The sequence below is a fragment of the Antechinus flavipes genome, chromosome 4 (assembly GCF_016432865.1).
Source record: "Antechinus flavipes isolate AdamAnt ecotype Samford, QLD, Australia chromosome 4, AdamAnt_v2, whole genome shotgun sequence".
In the NCBI taxonomy this organism is placed as follows: Eukaryota; Metazoa; Chordata; class Mammalia; order Dasyuromorphia; family Dasyuridae; genus Antechinus; species Antechinus flavipes.
In genome coordinates, this window is record NC_067401.1 from 284,470,439 (window position 1) to 284,496,280 (window position 25,842).

At 34.4% G+C, this 25,842-nt stretch overlaps 1 protein-coding gene across 6 annotated transcripts in view; it reads right to left on the minus strand.

Moving 5' to 3' along the window:
• PDSS2 (decaprenyl diphosphate synthase subunit 2) overlaps nucleotides 1–25,842 on the minus strand; it is a 342,888-nt gene that overhangs the window by 115,947 nt on the left and 201,099 nt on the right. For all 6 annotated transcript variants that reach the window (XM_051997482.1, XM_051997484.1, XM_051997483.1 and 3 more), the window contains exon 4: nucleotides 7,395–7,469. In XM_051997482.1, coding sequence (XP_051853442.1) covers nucleotides 7,395–7,469 — 75 coding nt within the window. The remainder of the gene's footprint in view (nucleotides 1–7,394; nucleotides 7,470–25,842) is intronic.

A 25,842-nucleotide genomic window follows, 5' to 3' on the forward strand; every position in this document is an offset into this window, starting at 1 on the left:
TAGAAGAGAAGGGAGTTTGATATAGTCTAACATGTACCCTAAATTTTGGGAGAATGGATTTTGAAAGATTTAGAGAATTGATAGAATCATAGAATCTCATAATTAGAAGGGGCCCCAAAAGCTCTTTGGTTCAACTCTTATCTAGAAAAAACAACAAACAAACCCTGTACATTTAGTTTCACTTTGGAAAAACTGGGAGAAAACACTAGAATAGCACATTCCATTTTCCAGAGCTATAATATTTAGAAAGATCTTCCTTATACTATTTGAAATGTGCAACTCTGCAACTTCTAACTATTTGCTCCCTCTAGAGCCAAGCAGAATAAGCCCAGTCCTTCTTTGCACATGAGGATTTTTTCAAATACTTTGTGAAAACCTCCTCACTCCCCACTCCAATACTGAGCATTCTCTTCTCCAAGCTAAATACCCTTGGTTCCTTCAAACAAGCCTTGGCAAGGCATGGTCCTATGTCACCTCACCATTCTGATCACCTTCTTCTACATGTTTCAGTTTTGTCAATATCCTTCCTGAAACATGATGTACATAACTAAACACAATACTCTAAATGTGATCTGAGCAGATCACAGTACAGTGGAACTATAACCTCCCTTGTTCTGGATGGTATGATTTCTTAATATAGTCTAAGACACTATTATTAGTATTATGTTTCCCTGTTCACTTATATTGAGTGAACTAAAATCCCCATATCTTTCTCTTAAGTACTTTTATAGTTACAACTCTCAATCTGGTATTGTTCAAGTTGTTTTTTTAAATCTAGTTGCAGAACTTTATATTTATGCATATTAAATTTAATCTTACTATATTTGCTCTTCATCTTGAATTAATCTTTTTGGATCCTCTCTCATTCAACCAACAAATTAACTATGCACTGATAACATTGTTAAATTAAAGAGAACAGTACCAAGGACAGGTCCTTGGGTCATTCCCTTATAGATTTTTTTCCAAGTTGACATCTGCATAATAGACAAATATTTCCCATATATCAGTATCCTTTTAAAGTCCAAGCATATGGGCTTCAGATTCTGAGCTTCATTGGGGAATGTATTGGCAGGGAGCTAAGGATCTTTGGACTAGTCTCTTAAGATTGAGATTGAATAAAATAGCAACTGCCCAAATGGAAACTAGTTTTGCAACATAATTTTTGCTTGTCCAAGTCAGAGCAGCAAGTTCTTCATATGGGCATATCTCAGGTGCACTTTTATATGTTTATCCTTTTAAATACCTCTTAACATATTTTATGCTAATATTTTCTTTTCAAAATGTTTCTCTCAACTTGAGCCTTTTACAAGGCAAATGAGCTTATGAGGGAAAGGTATTTATCAAAAATGAAATTCTAGATTCACAAAGACAAATTATTTTGATGATAAAGAAAAGAAGGATTTATTTAATAAGACGAAGGTGGATGCTTAGGAAACTATCAACCCAATAGATTCTTAAAATTATAGATGAAAACAAAGGCAAATAACTGAGGATGAATACAAACATGCAGTACAATATGCTACACAGTCCTAGAAAAGAATAAGTGTTTATTAAATAACTATTATGTGCCAGGTACTATGTTAACACCTTTATAACATTCTCATTAGATCTTAGGATTGCAAAATCCTTCAATGAACTGTGGAAAATAAGGGAAGCTAAGGGATCAGTGATTTTCAGAGTTGAAGGGATCCATCTAGTCCTCAAAACTTTGGGCTTCTGCAGATCATGTTCAATATTAGGTAACTTCTCTTTAATATAATCCGTTTGTCCTTTATACAACCTCACCCCTTTGACCTTCATTAGGGATAAGGGTAAGAGATAATTGTATGTTTCTATCTGGAAACTTCTAAATGTGGCTCATTTTTCAATCTCCTCTAGGGTTCTTGAATTAGTCCACCAGCCAGCAGCCAGGCTACTAATATATATTTTTAACACAATGTATGTTTATTACAAAATTTATTACAAGCATATAAGGACATAAGTAGGTTTTACCTCCAAAGATATTAGAACTGTTGGAGACAGGAAACAAAGAGCCAAGAAGAACGTGAGGACCTGTGCGTAAACTCTGATACGATTAGCTAAAACATTGTGAACAAACAATACGTCCTAAATTCCTGAGACAAGATAACGAGTGTGCCCCAGGAAGTCGGCCATATCCGCCCTGGAACTAGATAACGAGTATGCCCCAGGAGGTCAGCCACACCTGTGTTCTGACATTCTTCTCTTTACATTGCCACCCCCCCCCCCCCCCCCCCGAAAACGCAGGCAGTCAAACCATATATAACTAGGCTCCTTTTTTCAATAAATGAGACTTTTTTCCACCGCAATGTAGTCTCCCTCCTCCTTCTCGCCCATTTCTCTTGCAGGTCTTGTCGTTCCTCGACACCCCACGAATTACTAGGTCCCGGTGGACGGGACATTGAACCACTCTTTTCTTCTTTTCCCATGGGAGGGAAGACCCATTCCATTCACTCATAAACAAATTTATAACTACATAAAGGGCAGTCACAATAATATAGAAGGCAATGGAAAACTTCTATGATGCTATAGACTGCATGTACTTCATGATGTGATCCTACCATGTGATCCTCCTTGCATATTCCAGGTTTATATCCCTGGATAAGATTATGTTTTTAGAGATTTCTGCTCTTCTTTAGTTAGTATCTGAAGCCTTAGAACCAGAGGAATATGGGGAATAAGGCTTCTCCTCTTCTTCTCAACTATATATGTTCACATTATTAAAATGTGCAAATAGATAATGAAAAGAAATTATGTACAACTCAGTGTGCTTCTCTTTTTGCCACAGTGCGTAGGAAATTAAGAGTAGAAAAAAAATCAGCACAATCAGATAACCATCTAATATCTGGTTCCTAATGACATCTACTCCCCTGTATCTCTTCTATATGTCTGTGTCTCATTTTATCACTGTGTCATTAAGAGTGACCACTTTCCTTAACTGTTCCTAGAGCATTTTGGAACTTCTTAATTTTTCTCTATCACAACCACCTACCTTGTTAAGCTGTATTGTACTTGTTTATGGATCCTATGTCCTTTAGGTTATAAGTTTCTTGGGGCAAAAACTGCATGATTTTTTATCTTTGTATTCCAGCGGCTTTCAAAAAGCAGACAATTAATAAATATACTGTTACAATGAATTTGGGGTTCTTAAAAAAAAAGAAATAGGAATGAGTGGGATTATGAATGACAACAAGAAATCAAGAACATGGCATATCTGAAAAAAAAATACCTTATATATCTTTTATGTCAGATTGTCAAATGGAGAAATTGCAAAAAACTCCAGCAGGGAAGAAGAAATAAGGTCATTTAGTCTCTTATTTCACAGATGAAGAAACTGCAGATTTACCCCAGGTCAAAGAAGTGGTCATCAAGGTTAGAACCTTCTCCAAACCTAGTGTTCTTCCCATGAAGAAGAGGGGCAAATGGAAGTTTAGGTGTTCAAGAGTATAATCTATAGACTGAAAATACATGTGGTTCATCCCATGGAATGAAATTTTCCCTGAGGCAGCTCTTGATCATCTGAAAAGGGAAGGGGGAGGAATTAGAGGGATGAAAAAAGATTTATCCCACCCAAACCTATTGATAGAAAAGCAGCACTTAGTATACAGCCAAGAATGCTATTTAGGGAAATATGTCAAAATGGAGCAAAGAGCCCTGCAATGAATGACCTTCATTTATTCATGGATGAAAAACTGAATTAGACAGCAACCATTGAGGTAGAAACAGAATTCTGCCTGGCACACAGTAGGTGCTTAAATAAATGCTTCTTGATTGGTCCTAATAGTTCCTTTTCTAAAGAAGTAGAAGAGCCTTTCTTCATGATTTCCAAGAATACACCGTAACTTGTCATTTCTCTAATTTGCTTACTTTTAAAATAATTAGCTTAGATGATCTAGTTCTAATATTTTAGGGGACATATACATATAGAAAAAAATTAAATTTATTTCAAATAAATATGCCAAAGATAATTTTAGAGAAGGGAAAATAAAGCCTGACTTTTGAAACCCAATTTCCTAATGAACCATCAGATTTTGAGATGGTTAGCTACAAAATTGAAAGTCAATCCTTAATGTCATCTTCTGAGCAGGACTTTGGTAATAGAGCATTGTAGTGGGAATCAATAGTGCTCAATAGATACCACCTAGGTCTGTAGGGGACATTAGTTAGTCCAACTGTTAAACCTGATAGATTTTATATCTTTCAGTTGAGAAATGGGGGGAAGGGAGGAGGGAGAGAACAATCCAAAGCTATTGAAGTATGGGTGCAGAATTAAGCCCCTTTTTCTTGCTCTAGTTTGGTAAAATATACATTCTTTAGTTGTTTTATAATGTGTATGAGTGGGGAAAAAATTGAATATCTGCAGTACAAGATTTAAAAGAAAATAAAAATCAAGAATTGGTTTATAAATGTTTATGGGTGTAGAAAAAATGCTGTTATAATGAAGATGCTGCTAAATTTGGAAAAATGGGAATGCCTACATATCTGGTGTTTTTGGAAACTGAGGAAAACTGTATATAGTTGGTTTCATGAGCAGGCACTATTATTATAAAACATTATCTTCTTGTTTAATATATTTATTTCTTTAATTAGTAAATATATCTGTATAAGAATAGTCACAAATGGGGGAAAACATTTTCCAGTGAATATCAATGAAAAAATAATGGGTTATTATTCTTCTAATAGGAAATTACCTCACAAACTTGCAAATGGTGGAGGGAGTGGGAGGTGTGAAGCAGTCTGTCCATTTAATAAGACCAGAATTTATTTGCACTCTGTAGAGAGATTAAATCTTATTAATATAGACTTATACTCAGAAATGATGAGACCAGATTTTCAAGAAAAATTAGGTAAATCTATTATAGTCACCATACTTGGTCTTTTTTGGAGCAGAATATGATTTTGGTTTGTATCCACAGTGACAATTTAGATACCCTTCTACAGAAAGCTATTTTTGTACAGCTCAAGCTTCTTCATTATTGCATCATGTTACCATAAAGGAACAAAACACCAAGGTAGCCACTTAACCCCTAGAGAGATAGGAAGGTTTGCAGCTTATTTTAAATCACAAAGCAATTCTTTTGTGTACTGAATTGGCCCAAGGCTAAGGAGGTTGTGCAACCACTCACAAGGAGGCAAGACTGGCTTCCCACATGACCTCCACCTGTGGGCTGCTTGACAATCATGCCAGAACAGGAAAACCTTGAAGTCACTCTGATGTGGGGGCACTGCTCCTCCCTCTCTGCTTCTCAGGGGATCATCCTGCCAAGTCAAAAGAAACCAGATTCTGAAGAGCTGTTGCAATGGCATACACACAGAGAGTCAGAGCTTTCTTGGTAGGGAAGGAAATGTGGTTAACCTTAATTGGACCTGGGGCAAAAATGGAGGTACTAAGAAGCACTCCCACTGCTGCAATTGAACTATGAATTTTCTTTCTTCTCTTCCCCTACATTCCGCCCAAATGGTTTGGCTCTATTCAGAAATTCAGTTGGCTTGAAAAGAAACATTTTTTTGGTTCTGGGTATATTATGGTAAATGGGATGCTACAGCTTTCTAAACGTGAATTTAGAATTAATAAAAGTTGTCAGACCAGTGTTTTCTAAGCTGCGGCTCATTTATCAATGATAGTAAAAAGTTCTTTATGTCTACAACTTCTTTTCCCATTTCCAACTTCTGAAGGAGGGAAGGACTCTGCAGTAGTTAAGTAAGATGTTGCATGATTTTCATGATTTTTTTTTTAAATCAAGAAATAACCTTAAGATTAACAATGACATTTTTTTTTTCAGGGGGAAGGGAACGGAGGAAGCAAGGCAATTGGGATTAGGTGACTTGTCCAGATTATACAGTTGACATATGTCAAAGGCCGAATCTGAATTCAGGTCCTCCTGATTCCAGGGCTAGTCCTCTATATACTTCACCATCTAGCTGCCCTAGCAATAACATTTTAATTCAAAAATTGCCTGAGATTTCACTACACATTTTAGGTTGGCATATATATTATATGTAACCTTTTAATCTAACCGATGTAGCTCGTGGGGAAATCCTTGTAAAGATCACTATCTAAGAATGATAGTTTTAAAAGCTGAAGTTCTCAGTCCACAAAATAAGTTCTCAGTATCATATGAGCTTATGAGTGCTGTCAATATAGGCCTCATAAAGTTACCTGTGAATATTAGAAAAGAACTAGACTAAGACTAGCCACTTATTTCATAGATGGCAAAGAAACAATAAGTTTTGAAAAACCCAGTCAAGGAGTCCTATTTCAGCCTATTTCATTCTAAAATACTTTAGATCCAATATCCTTAAAAGTACATTTCTCTCCCTCTTAAACTGCCCTTCCCCTTACTGCCCAACCTTCCCTGAAGAGAATGCTTAGATGACAGCTATTCTTACCAACTAATCTGGGCTCATTATTAGTGGGTAACCAAAACAACACAATTTTGCAGCCCAATAACAATTGTTTAGACTTTCCAAAGTGTACCAAGGTTATACCTGTAATATTTATGTTGCTTAAATGGCCTAAGTATATGGTTCTCACGTTCGTTCTCGTTCTCTCTCTTTCTCTCACACACACGCGCGCACACACACACACACACACACACACACATATCTGCACACATGTAGTCTTTAGCCAATTTCTAGCTAGTTAAAATTAAACTATTAGGCAACATGAATGTATTAGAATAATGAAGGCTCTAAGAAAGGAATCCCTTATTACATATATAAAATGTTAAATGGTGAAAATGGCAAATGCAGCAATTTCTTGATATCTAATGCACTGCTAAAATAAAATAACTGCATTTTAAGAAGTGTGACAAAACCTTTCTGGAAAAGTCCTATTAAATGAGTAAAAAAAAAAATCTTAATTCTATTTCTATAAAATTAATCAAAATAATTCTACTATGTAACCATCACAATTATTACCATGCAGAAATGCATATAATAGCAACTTTTTCTGGATAATAAAAATGCAATTAGAAATGCATGCTTAAGTGTTGAGCCATTTTTCCTGGACCACAGTCAACTCTTCTGTGATACACTTGATACCAATTCCTGTGACAAAAGCCTAAGCACAAGCTGTCTCAACAAAGATTGTCTTCAAGCTCCACCTTGTACAAAAGTTACCTGTCAACTAGAAGGACACCTCCCAGTTGGCTGGGATAGTACTGCAGACTGAGCAGACTCTAAGTTCAGCCAGAGGAGAAGAGGTTATATTAACTGGCTAAATCTGTTTTGTACCAAGCATATGGCCACTAGTTTTTTGCCAAAACACTTAGCTAAAAAAATGCTATGTATGATTTAAACGAAAACAAAATGGAAATCACATTTTTCTTGAACGTTTTAAATTCATTCCCTTCTGGGGACTTCAAAAACATTACCTCTGTTGAAGTAGACTTTTCACAGTATATTCCTTGTACTAAGTCAATAAGAGCACTTGATACAAGTTCCACGACCTAAAAAACAAAGGGGAAAAAAAATGAAATGAAGCAATTTGAAAATATCTTTATCCTCATCTTGTCTCAGAACAGAACAGGGTACGATGTACTGGTAGGATTATGTGGCTTGACAGAATGAATAGGGTTACCAGCAAAGATCTTGGCAAATAACTCTACCCATCTGAAAACTAAAACCAATATCTAAATCCTTCAAACCCAATGTCTTAGAGTCTTAGGGTGCCATTAATATACATGGAAATCTACTCAAGAGTCATTAGGAATATCTGAATTTAAATTTCAGCTAATCAATGAAATCATAAATCAATCTAATTTTTGCATGTTTACTTCTGTTTAGCGAGTAATTTTTTCAATACCTCATTCAGGAAACTGTTACAATTCTAATGTTCATTCTTAATACAGAAAAGGAAGACAGAATTTTTAAATATGATCATTTGGCATTCTGCTGTTCTTGAAATGAGCTGGGGATATATTTAGTGCATGGCCCGAGGGTCAGCTATATCACATATGCTGAAAATGTCTGCAACCCACCAATGTTTAAATCATATTTATCAATCTCTATTATCTTGAGGATTCCGATTGTTAAAAAAAAAAAAAATTGAGCAAAGCTCAAAAATATGAACTTGTTCAAGAATGTAAAACAAGCAGTCAATGGTCTCCCTGGAACTACGATACAATTTAAAGGTGTTTAAACAAACTATCTTAATCTGAGAGAACAAAATGATAGAGTTTGTTATGAACTTTGGTGCACTTTTTTCAAGGCAAGACCATCAAAGCTTGCAAATTTTAAATTCTTGAGCATTTAACTTCCTATATACAATTTTCTATCTGATCCTTTTTTGCTTACTAAAATTAGTTTTATTTCTGATTCACTTAAAGGGTTTTAAGCTGAAGGATACAAACCCAAATAAAAAAATATTTGTGTCTCAGAACTCATACCTGATAAATATTTTTGGCCAAATCATTTGCCTCAAAATCTCAATACACAAACATTTATCTCCATATCTATATTTATTGACATACTATATAACAGGCTGGCACAATTGCCTATAGAAATTCTGCTGATTAAAGCACTTTTTTCCCCTAGAAATACAGATAGATTAATTTGTAAGATTTATAAAAACAGCCTTTTTTTTTTTTTTTTTTTAAATTGTGTTGTCCTTGAGGTAACCAAATACTTAAGAAATATTGTAGCAATATGAGCTGCATAGGAACTGAAAGGACAATGATCCTACAGTGTTACCAGATGTGTTGAGTTATTTAAATGGGGAACGGAGAAAATGAAGGGATTTTTTTTTTTCCTCTAAAGGTATCAGATAAAGCTTCATTCTCAAATCCAGAAGGATTGAGTATCACCAATCGGTCTATGAAGAACTGTAACTAAATGCAAAGCCTCAGATTATATTACCATTAATATAAGCACCATCCCAAGATTCTCCTGATGGCTAGGACACATAATACAAATCAATCACTCACTAAAAAAATGTTATGGTTTGTGAAACAGCCTAAGTTCTGAGACTAACACTGGTAATATGACGAGGAATTTATAAAGACAGAGTATTATTCTAAATGTCAAAATGATACTATGAACATTTCACAATGGATCTGGCTAAGGATTACTAGACCTTTCTCCTACTCTATTGAAACTCTAGACAAAGTAGCAGCAACAGAACATTCTTAGGTATTCCCCCTCCACCCCCAACTTCTATTCAATTAGCAAGGACGGCCTGTTTCTGACTTACACACCTGACTCACAAATGACTCAAAACCGCTGCCATGGAATACTTTCATCTTCTCCAGTCCCAGACTCTGCAGATCCTGCCACTACTGTCTTTAAGAGCCCATTAGATTTTGAAAAAAAAAGAAGAAAATAAAAAAACCCCCAAAAACCTAGAGCATTTGGAAAATGAATAGGTTCCAAAGGGGTGGAAAATAAGGAATAGGAGAAAAAATTAGGGAAACTAAGCCTTAAAGACAGGACTTAATCTGCCTTAATTAATGCTGGTTCTCTCTGCTCAAAAATATGTTTCTTTAAGAGGTCTGAAAATTTTTGTTTTAATTCGAAATGCTATTTAAAATTTCATCATTTAGTGCATTACTTTGACTAACAAATATCTTCTTTTAAAAATTTCAAGGCACTATCATTCATAACCTTTTGTAATTTATTTAAATCAGATTACTACCCAGAATGTGTGGTAGGAATAAGACTTGTGATTGGGTGAAGGGATGCAGATAAGCCAGAAAACGTGCATTTTAATTTTGAAGCATCAAGACTTAGAAGAGAGAGCTAAAACAAGATACCAGAAGTCCAGGTGGTAGAAGAATAATGTGGCGATAGAAATGGAGAACCTGCCAAAGACATTTTACCTATTACAAAGTTTTGCATAGGCTAGTCCTATACAGTGAAGAAAGAAGAAGAAAATTATATGCCTCTTCTACTTTCCCAGATATAAGCCATTGATTTCCAACATAGGTAGCTCAGGCCAATACTTTATTTCACTTACAATATGGATTAAAAAATACTTTTATGGTGTAGCCTGGGAATTTCACAGCCACTTAAAATTTCCTATGAGAAAATGAGCTTCAAATTCCAAGTAATTTGCTTACTTGGAATATAATAATAATGATGATGATAATAAAATTTTAGGATATTTCTAAGTTAGAGATGATCTATAGTTATTTCCTAAATTTTTAAATAAGTTATTTTAAATGTATACTGCCATAAGATAAAAAGTTTTGGTCCTTAGTCTAAAAAACATAAATCTCTTCCTAGCCCATTTTTCTTTCCCTACCCCTTTTTCCAGTTTTCCATTACTATATCATCTACTCATTTTTCCTTTTATAATCTGGGTCTCCTGCTTCTCTTGAATGGCTGAAATGGTTCTTTCTCAGGTTACTAATGATCTGTCAAATCCAATGATATATTCCCCATCCACATCTTTCTGCAGCATTTGATACAGTAAGTGTCCTTCCCTTCTGGTCCTTCTCCTCACCTATTTTGAGCCCATGACACTGCTCTCTACCTTCTAGATTTTTTTCCCTTCATTTCTTTCAATGAACGAAAGGATTTAAAGCTATGGATTAAGAACTACATAATAAGATGCCTTAGAATCCAGACATATCAAACATGTGGTTCACAGGGCCTCACTGTGGGCCAATAACACTCCAGAGCATGGCCTGAACTAGATTAAAATATAATTGAAATTATTTAACAAAATGAGTAAAAAAACACAAGATAATTTTAATATGTTTTCTAATTCAATATGTGGACCTCAGAGATCCTTATGTATAGTTTTTTTTTTTTTTTTGATTTTCACTTTTTTACTTGAGTTTGATAACACGAATCCAACCCCCTCATTTCACTGATAAGGAAACTAAGGCCATTAAATCCAGGATTTTTCCACTGGGTAACACAGCCTCCCTTTTTTGTCATTAGTTTCTCTTGACCTCTAAGTATAAGTTGTTCTCCTCCATTCCCAAAGCATTTTCCTCAACCCTCTTTCTCTATACTAAACCAGGAGGAGGAGAAATGGTAGGGAATAGAAATGACTCCTTCACAAGGCAAGGGAGGATGAGGAAGTCCATTATGAAGCAAGCAAGCCCCATGGCTTCAGATAAGGCAAAGTATAAGCTGGTGCAGAAGGATTCTTGGCGTAATCAAGGCCATGGCTTCCAAATACAGTTCTGGTCCCAGCCTCAGAGCCAGCCACTCCCACAGTGGTAGCCATAGCCCCAGTGAAATTGGCTGCTGTGTCAACATCCTCTAAGAAGGTCCCGGTTTGGAAGCTCCATCTGTGGATGAGGGAGGTCAGCCAATCTGATGCTGCCAAAATGCTGAGGCTCCTTTTTCTTCAAGACTCTGGTTGATTCAGAACCACTGCAGACAACAGTCGACTGGGGAGCCAAGAACTGCTTCTCACAAGGGTAGGGGTAGAAATGAACAAAGCCTAGGAAAACATTTTCATTAAGGTTGGGGAAAGAGCAGAGAAGAAGCTCTAGTTCAAATTATCTGCTAAATGTCATATCTCCACTGGGGTCTCCTGCCAATAATAGCTCAGAAAAAAACCCTAAAGCCCAACATATCTCAAACAGAATTTTTCACCTTTCTTCCAAAATTTGTCCCTTTTCCTCATTTTCTTAATTCTGGGGAAAGCATTAGCATTCTTGCAATCACACAGCCTCAAAACCTTACAATTACTGTTGACTTTGTTCTCCTTCTTCTATCTAATTGGTTACTAATTTTTGTTAATATTTCTTCTGCATCTATCTAATACAGTCATGCTTTCTTCTCTGGTCACATTGCCACTGACCTAGATCATGTCTGGGATCTATGGTAGCTGTCTTTATACCTAAGCTTTTCATGGATCCTTTTTGATTTGATCGCTAAAGTCACAATATTCCTTAAGACACTCCTTTATACAAAGCAAAAAGGTTAAGCAAAACCAGCCAACATGATGACTATATTTGACAATAGTAGAAATTGTACATAATTAGTATACATTTATAAGGTGACCTATATGCTAGACACTGATTCTAAGTACTGTAGGCACAAAAACAAACAAAAATGAGACAATCTTTTCTATCAAGCAGTTTACATGTACTTCTATTATCCCACCTCTACTTCTTTACTGAGAGAAGAAGTGTGTTCCATCACCTGCTCTTCAGGACCTAAAGTAGTCTATGCATTTATCTGATATTCATTATATTATGTAGTAATATATTATTCTAAATAATAATGCTATTTACATGATTACAATCATGTGTATTGTTTTCTAGGTTCTACTGAAGCAATTAGAGTGCTGAATGTGAAGACAGGAAGAACTGAGTTTAATTTTGCCTCATCCAATTTACTTAGCTCTGTCTCTCATCTATAAAATGGGGATAATAATAGTACCTATGTTACAAGATTTTTGTGACATCAAATGACAAAATATAGAAAAAGTGCTCTGTAAACCTTAAAGCACTATTATTATTACCACTATTATTAATATTATTCTGTCTGCCAGTATCAGTTCATGCAAATCTCATAATTTTCCATATTCTTCATATTTGCTATTTTTAAATATTCCATTACATTCACTACAATTTTTTTAGTCATTATCCATCAATTGACAGTCACCTACTTTAATTCTAATTTCTATAAATAATGTCACTTTGATTATTTGGTCTATATGGGATCTTTTTTCTATAGATCTCAATAAAATAATTCATCAGAAAAACCTGAAAATAAAAATTGGGGGCGGGGGAGGGAGGGGTTAGGAAAGAAAAACAGTGAGATCTCTAATGGGTCAAAGAATATGAAAAATTTAGAGATTTTCCTTAAATACTTCCAAAATGTTTTTCAGATGATCAACATCAATTCACAACTCGAGCAATAGATATTATTAGATTAATATACTAGATTTGCTACAGCACTTCTAACACTTATTGCCTTTTATCACAGGATCATCAATTTAGAGCAACAAAGGATCTTAGAAGTTCATTTAATCCAGGTGCCCTCATTTTGAATTTCACAGAGGTAAAGTGATTGCCATATAAACACAGATTTATTATTGACATAGATAATATTTAGTATACATAAATATACTGCCATATAGAAAATTAGAAGTAACAGAATCAGGATTAAACCCAGTTCTTTTGACTTCACCGTCTTTTACTTCTTCCAATAAAATGTCATGTGAAGTCTGAAAGAGAAGTAAAAATGTAATTGTGGAAGCTTTGTGGATAATAATAGCTAATACTTAGCACTTTAAGTTTTTGCAAAAAGAGTAAAATTTGATTTAGGCTTTAAGGGAGAATGCAGAATCACAGAAGACTTAAAAGGGTATAAGAAAAATACTTAATCCAAGACTGCACCTTCCTACCTGATTCTACATATCCTTTTTAACAGAAGAGGAAAGTGAACCTCAGAGAGTATTTTTCCTGTGGTTACACAAACAGTAAGTACTGGAGCAGAGATTCAAATTTAGTTCCTTCATGATGTGGGGTCCAACACTCTTGACAGCATGCTACAGCATGCTTTCTCTCCAACTGCCACAGAAGGTGATACTAGGCAATTCATTTTCTTAAAGATAAGGGATTGGGTCTCTTGAAGCTGTCTAGACCTTGAGAAGTTTATTCCACAGTACCCTTATTATTCTGGGCTACAGCCATCACAGTGCTGAAAAAGTAATCATCACAATGGCAGTCTTTGACAGACCTTAGATTGAGACCCACAATATCCCTCTGAGTTTAGACCTACATTATCTATATTTAAGAGATGAGAAAAAAAGATTTTAAAGTCAAATGACCAGTCTGGTTACTTCACTAAAGGAGGCATCAGAAAAAGGATTTTAAAAAATTTGTTTTGAAGGCAATTGGGGTTAAGCAATTTCCACAGGTTTAAATAGCGGGGAAGTGTCTATAGGGATGGTTTTGAATTAAGGTCCTTCTGATTCTATGGCTGATGTTCCATCTAATTTGCCACTAAGCTGAAGAATTTTTTTAAGTAGTACAGAATGAATCACATTGAGTCTATCATCTAACCTTAGATCTTAAAGCTATCTTCTACTCTGGAGAAAATTATATAATTTATCTTTCTTCCAAAGTTACACTAGATCATTTTAACTCAGCAAACATCCACACCAAAAAGTTGGGTATGATTTGATCAAGATATCACCTTTCCTGGGCAAATCTTAAATGAGAAAGTTAACAATAACAATAATGATACCTTGAAGGAAATAGATTTTTCTGTTATGCTTGGCATATTCAAAAACAAAAAACCCCAAAAAACGACCAAGAAATCTTAGCAATCTTCACTCTTGGGGATGAGAAAAATGTAATCTATCCTTTTTTATCTTATGAAATATTTATCTTTGTTTTTCCATTTCTAGTAACTAAGAATAGGGACATTTACTAACAATGTATATACATCTATTAAGTTTTTCTGCAGTGATCAGCAATGGTATCTGTCTACTAATTCTCAACCCATTGTTCACTTCATAGTTTGATGTCGAAGAAAGAACTTATTTAAAAAAAGAGAGGGAGAGCGCTTAAAATGACAAGAATATCAAATTTCTTTATTAGGTAGGTAGTTTGCTCTCCCTGATGCCAACCACCTTTTGAATGGAGTTTTCTGGCTGTATTCAACTTGTCTGAAGCTCATTATTCCAAAGCCAGAATTTATTTATTTCATCATTCCTGTCTCCCCACCCAAACATCCTATTGCTTTTTCCACATTAAAAATCAAAGGTTAAGCATACTAATACACTATTTTTAACAATAAAAAAAAATCCTTGTCTTTCCCCCCTTCTTTTTAAATATAACCTTAGATTTGCTACTGCAAACCTTTGAAAAGGATTACTTTCTCAGCTAATGATGTTAAAGTTTGTAATTAGAAATCAGGGAAAAATCTGAGATTGCTTTTAAATAATCATTACTGTATATTTTAAATATTATTTATTGGACCCTTTTGGATGTCCTACTTCCAAACACGGCTGTTCCACAAATCTCTGTCCTGGGCCCTTTTCATTCTTTTTCTCTACACTTTCTGCTTTGAGTTTCCTGTCAGCCACCACAGGTTCAAATTGCCTATGCAGATAACACTTACATCTATATGTAGAGGGCCAGAACTCTGGATAAGTACACTTGAAACAAGTTGTTAACTCAGTGGAATTGATGGGACAATGGTTATCTAGTTTATATATACTTAGTACTTAGTATGGTGATGTAATGGTTCTCTAGTTCACACATATTTAGTATGTTGTAATGATGTAATTATAATAGGGTATATAAGGGCTGAGAGAACTGGGGAAAGAGGCAGACTGATTGAGACTGTGAGAGAGATTGCTGGAGACTGTCAGAATTGAAGAATAAAGGCTTTGGACTCTATTCTTATCCATCCTAGTGGTGACTAGCCTGCTGAAATCAGGGTTGATTCCAAGGCTCTCCAGAAAGCTAGCCTGAACATTACAGTTCTCCTCTATCACATTGGTAAATATTTTTGGTGAATACATATCTCATGGCTTTGAGCTTTGATATTTATTATCAGAAGGTCACTGAGAAGTATATTTTATGTTGTTATATTTTCCAAGTAATCTTGAATGATCTCGGCATATCAATGATCTTGTAAAAAAGCATTGTAAGATGGCTTTTTGTTCTGCCAAATCGGATGCCTTTTTTTTTTTTTTTTTTTTTTTTTTGGTAAACAAAAAACAAAATAAGATTTTACATTTTCTGCATCTTTCTGATGTAAAGACGTTTTATAATTGAAGGTCATTTGTAAAATCCTGAATGATCCAAACAAATATTCTCAGTTAGGATCTCATCTATTAGAATATAGATGAACCACATAACTATTTGTATATAGAGACAATCATAATTTCTTTACTGAGCTCAACTTATACCATGTGCCTACTAGATACCTCTACTTGAATATCTCATACATTTCTCAAATGCAACATGTCCAAGACCAAACTATTTTCCCTGTAAACCTTTATCTCTTTGTTCCCTATCACTGTAGGGATGTCTCTATCCAGTTATTCAGAATAAAACCTCACAATCATCTCTGATGTTTCTCTTTCCCTCAAATCTATATTTAATTGAATCTTTATTTCTCTTGCATATATTACCTTCTTTTCATTTACAGGGACACTGCCTTAGTTCAGGCTTTTTTCACTCCCCTGAACTGTGTACTTTTTTCTCTGACCGCATTATATCCTTCTCTATTTCATAAATAATCTTCTTAAAGTACAGGTCTGATGATGTCACTCCTTTGCTCAAGAAACTCTATGTTGATATTGAGGTACAGAGATGGGCCAAAGACACATATATAGGAAATAGCAGACTTGGGATTTGAACCGAGTTCCTTTAATTCCAAACCTGGTTACTTTTTCATTGTATTACATGCCACAACCTCCTGTAGCATTTAAATCCTTTGCAATTATACTCTGACCTACTTTGGGAAGAGAGATTAAAAAAAAAAATTGTTGCTTTTATATTGTCTAAATTTTCCCCCTTTATCTCTCCTTTTTCTCACAGAGCCACCCCGATATAACAAGGAAATTTTTTAAAGGAAAAAGAAGGAAAAAATGAAATTAGTATATTGAAAAAAATATAAGAGCATATACAATGTTCTATACCTGAGGATCCCCTATCTCTTCAAAGAAGTTGTAAGCAAGTTACCTTTTTTCTTTTTTCTTTGAGGTCATGCTTATTCTTTATATAATTTTACAAAATTTATTTTGATTGTTTTGTGGCATGTTAGAGACCAGGCATAAAAGACCCACCTATACCTCAGTGCCTACGGGCACCCCAGGAAACAAAAGAAGCCAAGAACGTGACTACCTGTCTGGTTAACAAACAATACACCCTAAATTCCTGAGATAAGATAATGTGTGTCCCAAGAAATCGGTCATCTCCTCCCAGGATCTAGATAACGGGTATACCCCAGGATGTCAGCCACACCTATGGTCCGACATTCTTCTCATTGCAACCCCCCACTCAGAAATCATATTTAATTAGACCCTCTTCATTCATTAGACTGAGACCTTACTCCATCTCAACTTGTCTCCCTCCTCATTTCTAACCCCATCCCTTTTCAGGCAATAGCCTCACAGACAAATATCCAGCCTCAGGACCCACACTTTGATGACCTGGTGGACGGGTCAGTGGCAGTTGTTCTTTCCATTTATTTTAGTTAGAGTCATTTTGTATATATTATTTGAATCTGTTTAGTTTACCATTTCACTTTATGTAAGGTTTTTTATGCTTCTCCATTTTCATTATATCTGTTGTCTCTGACAGCACAGTAATATTCCATTATTTTCATGTACCACAATTTGTTTAGCCTTTCCTCAAGATGGGTATTTATTTTCTTTCCAATTCTGAGATATATAAAGGTATTGCTATAAATACTTTGGTGTATATGGGGCCTTTCTTTTTTGTCAAAGACCTCCTTGAGGATATACACATAGTAATGGAATCTCTAGATCAAAGGGTGTGGGATTTTAGTCACTTTTATTTGTATAAATCTAAATTGCTTTCCAAAATAGTTGTATTAAATTCACAGTTCAATCAACAGTGAATTAGAATTATATAACCCTTCCTACACTAACTATTCCCATTTTTTGTAACGCTTAGCAATTTGCTAGGTGGGAGGTGAAGATTTCTTTTGATTTATATTTATCTTATTATTAGTGATTTGAAAATTTCTGTTCAATCTTTGTTAATAGTTTGTGATTATTCTTTTGAAAACTTTTTTTCACATCCTTTGACCACTTATCTATTATGAGAATGGTTTTTGGTCTTATATATTTCTCTTAGTTGTCTGTACATCTTGGATGAGGTGCCACTCTTTATTAGAAAAATCTCATACAAAGATTTTTTCCCCTCTATTTCCCTTTTTACTCTAGATGCACTAATTTTGTTTATGCAGAAGCCTTTTCATTTTATGTAATCAAAATGATCTACTTTACCTTTTGCAACTGATTCTATTCCTTTGAGGTTTCTCTATTAATTTGTTTTTATTGTGTGATCTTTAATATGAAGAATTTATAGCCATTTTGAATTTGTTGTGGAATGTGACACAAAGTATTTATCTAAGCCTATTATCTAGCAAATCCAGATTACTTTTCTAAATTCATTTTACATTATTCCTATCTATAGATGATTCCATGCAGTCAAACAAGCCAACTTGCTACACATTTCACATTATATCTCTTTGTACTTTTATATAGTTCAACTCATTATGCCTAGAAAGAATACATTCTTACCTTCACGTCTTAAATTCCTCAACTTACTTCAAGGTTTAGATGTACCATGAAAAGGTTTTCTTAAAAAAATTATATATATATATATATATATAAACACTTTTGTGATACCTTTGTTTTTACACTACCTATATTTGAACATGTAATTGGCCAAAAAACTAACCAGAACATTGGAAAAATCTGTTATATTCAGGAGCCACAGCCTCAGACACTCTCTGATAGCCTATTATCAAGCTGATGTGGGTTAACAAGTCAAGCAATCAGTCAACAAATGTCTACTAAAAGACTACTAAATGCCAGGTTTTGTGTTAAGTGATGCAGAAATGAAAAAAAAAGAAGCAAAAAATAATCCCTGCCCTCCAAGAACTCATAATCTAACTGGAGAAATAACTAACAGAGGGAAGATGCTAGAACTATAGAAGTAGGGAAGGGTTTTCTACAAAAAATGGGATTTTATTTGGGACTTAAAGAAAACCAGGAGGTTAGTAGAAAGATTTGAATGAGAAGAGCATTTCAGATATGGAGGAAAGCAGAAGAAAATGCAGAAAGTAAAGATAACCCAGTCAATAAGATCACATGGACTGATCCAGTATTCACAATGTGAAGGGTTCTGTGTAGCTGAATCCTTTGATTTGTATTGCTTCCCCTATTAGAATGCTCACTCTCCGAAATGAGGAACTTTGATTGTCTACTTCATTTAGCCTGATGCTTTGCATATATTAAGTGCTTAATAAGTGCTTTTACTTTCATTCATTCATTCACTTGTTTATTCATAATCCTTTAACTCCACAAAGGTGAAAGATGGTAACAGAGAGGGAATATATTTTCATATCTCTTTTTAGAGACCAGGTGTAATCATAATTACATGGAATTCAGGTTGCTTTGTTTCATTTTTGTTATTTCTAATTATGTTTTTGGAGACATTACATATAATGTTTTTCCTAGTTTTGCATACTTCATGAATTAATTCACATTAATCTCAGGTTTCTCTGTAGTCATCATAAAAAAAAACACAGTACTATTCTATTAAATTCATATATTACAACTTCTTTGGCTATTCTTTGTTCAATAAAGAGCGTTTGTTTCTACTTTTTTGTCACTATAGTGTTGCCTTAAATAAATATATACAAATATAAATAAATACAAATTAAATAAATATATACAAATAAATACACAAATATATACAAAGTTGAGGTCTTTCTTTTTTACATTTCAAAACGTATTTGTCCAATCATGGAGAATCTCTGAATCAAAGGATAAAGAAATTTTTGTCACTTTCTTAGCATAATTCCAAATTCAAGAATGGCTAAATCAATTTACAATTCCATTAGTTTTGAATCTCTATAACTCTTCCATTGTTGATCATTCCAATCTCTTGTTATCTTTTGGTATGTTAAACATACTTCTATGAAGGCCCCAAATTGTTCTGATATTCATTTCTCTTATTTGTAATGATAAAACACGGTTGTCAATATTCTTTTGAGAACTGTTTGCCCAAGATTTTTACAATTAGCTATTTGGGAATGCTAGGAAGTCTTTCTTGATTCTCCAACTTCTTAGTTTTCTCTCCCTTCTCAAATTATCTTGCACTTAACTGTTTGCACATTATATTCCCCAATAAAGTATAATTTCTTCAAAGGCAGAGTCTTTTTTTCATTTTGTCTTTGTAGCCATGGTGCCTTGCATATCGTAAGCACTTGATAAATGTTTCATAAATTGAATTTTCTCATAAATAACATGGTATAATTATAATGCCTGACTAAATAATAATGTAGTTATAGAACATTCACCAACAGAAGAAAAGCAGAGAATGTAGGAAGGGACAAATGAAACCAAAAACATAGACAGACATCAAGCTAGGCTATGTCCACAAACTGATTTGTAAAAGTAAAAGTTGGCTAGGCTTGAATTGACACAGGTCCCATCTCTAAGTAGTGTTAAGTATTCTTGTGCCTCTGTCAATAAGTATAATTCGGGAGTATTGTCGTTTAACAACTAAAAAATGGAATGGACTTTACAGAATGCAGATGTTTGTTAAATTAGCAAATCATCAGCTCACCCCAGTGTATCATAACTTAAAGTGATCAGATTCCTAAAGTAAAATAAAATATACTGAAATTTTAAAATACAAATGTTAAAGATGAACTTAAATGGCTTTATCAAAGTTTAGCTAACCTATAAATAACATTAATATCAAAATAGAATAGTTTTAATATTCTAAAAACTCAAAAGGGTCACAATAAAATTTGTTTTGCTCAGCATGGCAAAACCCTGGAAAACATTCAAGATTTATAATCTTCTTTCAAATACTTGTCCTCTAAACATTATTTTTAAGATCACTCTTATTGCAATATAAAAAGACAAAATTATTTAGAAAGGAAGTGAACAATATACACTCTTTTTTTTTTTTAAATAGAACTAAACACAGATGTCTTTTTATTCATGAAAGACCTATCTCTACACAACATTCATCCACTAATAACTATGCCTTTAGATATATCATTTACCCTATATATTATCCACCAAAATGTACTATTTTCTTTCTTTCTCTTTTTTTTTTAATTATAGCTTTTTATTTACAAGTTATATGTATGGGTAATTTTTCAGCATTGACAGCTGCAAAACCTTTTGTTCCAATTTTTCCCCTTTTCCCCCCCACCTCCTTCCCCCAGATGGCAAGTTGACCAATATACATTAAATATGTAAAAGTATACGTTAAATACAACATATGTATACATGCCCATACAGTTATTTTGCTGTACAAAAAGAATCAGACTTTGAAATAGTGTACAATTAGCCTGTGAAGGAAATAAAAAATGCAGGCAAACAATAACAGAGAGATTGGGAATTCTATGTAGTGGTTTACACTCCTCTCCTAGAGTTCTTTCAATGAGTGTAACTGGTTCAGTTCATTACTGCTCTATTGGAACTGATTTGATTCATCTTATTGTTGAAGAGGGCCAGGTCCAACAGAATTGATCCTCAGATAGTATTGTTGTTGAAGTGTATAATGATCTCCTGATTCTGCTCATTTCACTTAGCATCAGTTTATGTAAATCTCTCCAAGCCTCTCTGTATTCATCCTGCTGGTCATTTCTTACAGAACAATAATATTCCATAATATTCATATACCACAATTTATTCAGCCATTCTCCAATTGATAGGCATCCACTCAGTTTCTAATTTCTGGCCATTACAAAGAGGGCTTCCACAAACATTCTTACACATGTGGGTCCCTTTCCCTTCTTAAGTATCTCTTTCAGATATAAGCCCAGTAGAAACACTGCTGGATCAAAGGGTATGCACAGTTTGATAACTTTTTGATTATAGTTCCAAATTGCTCTCCAGAATGGCTGGATGTGTTCACAATTCCACCAACAATGTATCAGTGTCCCAGTTTTCCCACATCTCCAGCATTCTCCATTAATTATCTTTCCCTGTCACTCTAGCCAATCTGACAGGTGTGTAGTTATACCCTCTTTTCTAAGCTGCTGTTAGCAGACCATGACCAGGTATACACACATCTGTAAAACTAATAGCATTAATTACACACAAATTTATTGTGCTTTTTCTCTTTCCAATGGGGAAATAAATAGCAGAGCTATGAAGCAAAAACAGGGGTAAAGTACTCTCAAGAAAGATTTAGTCTTAATGCATATCTTGAGATAAGCAAGTGCTTATTCTTTCAATAAGTCTTTGTAGGCTTTTAAAATTAGGGTTGGAAGAGACCTTAGAAGTCAGGTAGTCCAATACTTTAATTTTATGGGTACAGGAACTGAGGCCCAGAGGAGGTTAAGTGATTTTGTAAAGTCACAGAGGTAGTATATAGGAAAGCTCAAATCTGGAATCCAGGTTCTATTAACTCCAAATTCAGTGTTCTTTCGTAGCAGAATAGTAGCAAGATGAGGAAAAATAAAGTCACAAAAATTAGCATTGTTTTATAAAATATATCTTTTAAAGAAATTTAATGTATTTATTTATTTAAACAAATACAAAATAACAGAAAAATAAAAAAAATGTCATGCACAGAGCAGAACATGAGAGGATTCAAAATATGTGACAATTTTCATTAGATACATCTTTTTAAAATAAATATATTTTGTTATAATTGAAATTAACTTAGCTAATTTAACTCAGTGTTTATATGATATAGGTCAAGGTATTTGCCATATGGAGTTAAGAGAGAAGAAGAGAAGATTCACAGGAAATATTTCAGGAAATGTTCCCATTAAGTGTTTCCTTTCATCCTCTGCTCTTACATACTTCTAGTAGATCAAACTTCCCTACTGGCAACCTCAAGGTAGCAGCAGTCCTTGAAGAAAATCACTAGCAACAATACTGGCCAAAACCATAGAGAAACCAACTCACTCACCACCTGGAACCAGAAAACCCAGATGAGCCCTAAACTATATGCCAGTATTAATATAAATTAATTGCTTCAAGAGAGCACTGTCCTTGGTCTAGAAAAGACTTACATTTTTAGACCTCTGCCCAACAGTCAGGGATCTCAAAAAATGAAGATAATGCTCAAAAGTTCTTTGCAGCAAGCTTGTTGTTGACCGATAAGAGTTCTGTAGGGATTTACAAACTTGGGGGTTTCTGGAGGAAGCCTTTCCCAATGCTGCCAAGTGTAGGGCCTTGCTTATTTGTGGGAGGGATGACAATCTGTTTCATTGGGCTGGAAATTCCTTTTGGCGAAAGGTAGAAGGGAAGAGAGAAATGGCAAGACTATTAGTACAGGTGCAGTAAAAAACAGGCAAATTGGTATCCTTAATTTTTAATTCAGAACAGCTGATACATTAGTTTGTAAAGTACAGCTACAAATAATAAGCACCTTTTTCAATAGAGATTGAAAAAATATATAGAACTCAAGTGATATAATAAACTATGAAGCAAACAATATCAGATTTAGAAAAGAGCAGATATGTAGTATGTAATAATAAAACTGGTTGTTCTGTGGAACCTCTCATTATTTTATCATCACACCTCATGTAAATTAGCAAAACTGTGGTTATGGATAAACTGTAATTACTCCAAATAGTAAACTGTGACTATCACTAATTTTTTTTTTTAATTAAGTATGATGACCACTTCTTACTTTTCTGAAATGAATTTTGTTATTGAGTTTGAGATGCTAGAATAATATTCAGGTGGAAATGTCACATCAGCAATTTGGAGAGGCAGATCCAGAATTCAAGCTTACAGTCCTCTATACCAACACACTACCAATCACATGGGGGGGGAGGAGGGAGCTCTTATCAAAAAACTTTTTGATTGATTAGTAACCATTTGTAAGTCATGTTAATAGCTTTCTTTCAAAGACATCTCCTTTCCTCTCCTCTTGACTTCAAAATCTTGGTATTATCTTTGATTCTTTGTTCACCTACTCCTCTAATAACAAATTGTTATACAATGTCCTATCAGTACATAAACCACAATTCCCTCTTTTCTTTCTGTCCTAGCACTGGTCCTCATTACTACTTGTCTTAATGACTGCGATAGCCTCCTGACAGGTATTTCTAGCTCCATTATCTTTCCCTTTTCAATCTATCCTTTAAACTCCTTACTAGATTACTATTCTATATGCACAAAGCTAGGTAATGTCTTTCACTCTGCTCAAAAATGTTCAGCAATCCCCTCTGGTCTACCACGTGAACTTCAGAATCTTCTGCCTGATTCTTCACAGGTAGATGGCACAGCGCACAGAGTGCCAGACATAATCTCACTTGTAGTGGGATCTGGGGACAATCATTTAACTTCCTGGCCTTGCTTTCCTCATTCATAAAATGCCTAAAGACAGTATTTTTGAAATGTGTATTTCTAGTACTCATGATAGTGCTTGTCACAGAGTAAGCTCTTTCTCTATGCTTCATCTAGACATCTACATCTACCTATTTATCTACGTACTCGTTCCTTTCTCCCTCTCCCCTCTTATCTATCTATATATAATAGCACTTACCATATAATACTGTTGTGAGGATCAAATGAGGTATTTGTAAAATGCTTTACAAACCTTAAACCATTATTGTTAGTCATTACTATTATTATAATTGTGGTTGGTGTTTTATACCACTCTTCCCCATGTACCACCATGTCTCCCATGGGGACTGTTTCCATGCCTTATCCATCTTTGATAATACATAACACTCATTTAATAAGCATAAGCATCAACAAGTGCTGATTAGAGACAAAGCACTGTGGATACAAAGATTATATCTGTGTGTGTGTGTGTGTGTGTGTGTGTGTGTGTGTGTGTTATTTCTATCAAGGAGGTCACAATCAAATTGGGAGAGGGGGACTATGACACAAAAAACTATGATATAAGGGAGAGAGATAAACATAAAAGACTGGTGGAGAGAAGAAGAAGGAGGCATTTGAAGAGGGAGAGATCACTTTTATCTTGATGGGTCAGGGAAGAAGTCTTCACGGAGGGGATACCACCTAAATTGTACTTTGAAAGAACAGCTTTAACAGAACTGTGGAGGCAGGAAGGGGAGGAAGGGAAAGGAAGTCATTTCCAGAATAGAATGAAGGTACAGATAATGTTCTATTGAAAGAAAGAGCAAAATTATAAACAGGAGAGATAAATCATAATGGAATTTGGTTGGAATGTATAGCATATGAATAAAAGTTCATATTTATATAGTGCTTTAAGTTTTACAGAGTGCTTTCTTCATAACAATCCTATGAAATAAATAGTGTTAATATTATCCTCTTTTACAGGTAAGGAACTGAAGCTCAATTAGGTGAAGAGACTATCCCAACTAGTTATGGTTAAAGCAGAGATATGAAAGCAGGTCCTCCTTGACTCTAAATCCAGCCCTGTTTCCAAAACACCACAATGCCTCTCCTCAGATGGGCGAATTCCTGCCTTGGGACTGCTATTTCAATAACCTTAAATATAAATACAAGAGTCTAGACAAACCTAAAAAGGTAAATTTTTTGAGAAAATGGAAGAAGCTATATAATGATGCAGGGCTAACATTCTAATTGGAGGAGAAAAATCAAGTATCCATTCAGAACCAAATTAAAAAAAAAAAAATATTCTTGGGGTAAGAACAGGACTGATTCCTATCTGAGGGTTTTAAGAGGAAAAACACACAAAAAAATATGGATAAAAGTAAAAATATTCTAGTACAGAAAAAAGGAAAAGGAGAGAAGAATTTGTTATTTCTTACAATTGGAGTATATAAGAATATGCAAATATGGAGGAAAGGGGAAGTGGGAATCAGAGAACTTCACTTTTATCTGAAAGGAAGGAGGATTGTACTTATACACTGTTTAGTGTAGAAATACATCAAACAATACAGAAACAAGAAGATACAGGAAGGGGATGTTAAGAAGGAATGATGCTGGGGAGGAAATAATCATAACAAAGCAAATGTTTTGATACTAAATGGGAAATTAAAAGATGGAGAAAGAAAAGAAAGGGGTCTCATGAATTCTCTCTTTGACAAACAAGAACCAGCTGAACAAACTGTATATGAATATAATGGATTCATTAAAAAAAAAAAAAACTAAAAAGAACAATTTCAGGGACTCTGAGACAGTTGCAGAATGAGAACAATTAAACAGTGTATATCAATCCTATGAAGAAAAGGTATGTTGAAAGACTCCAGAACACT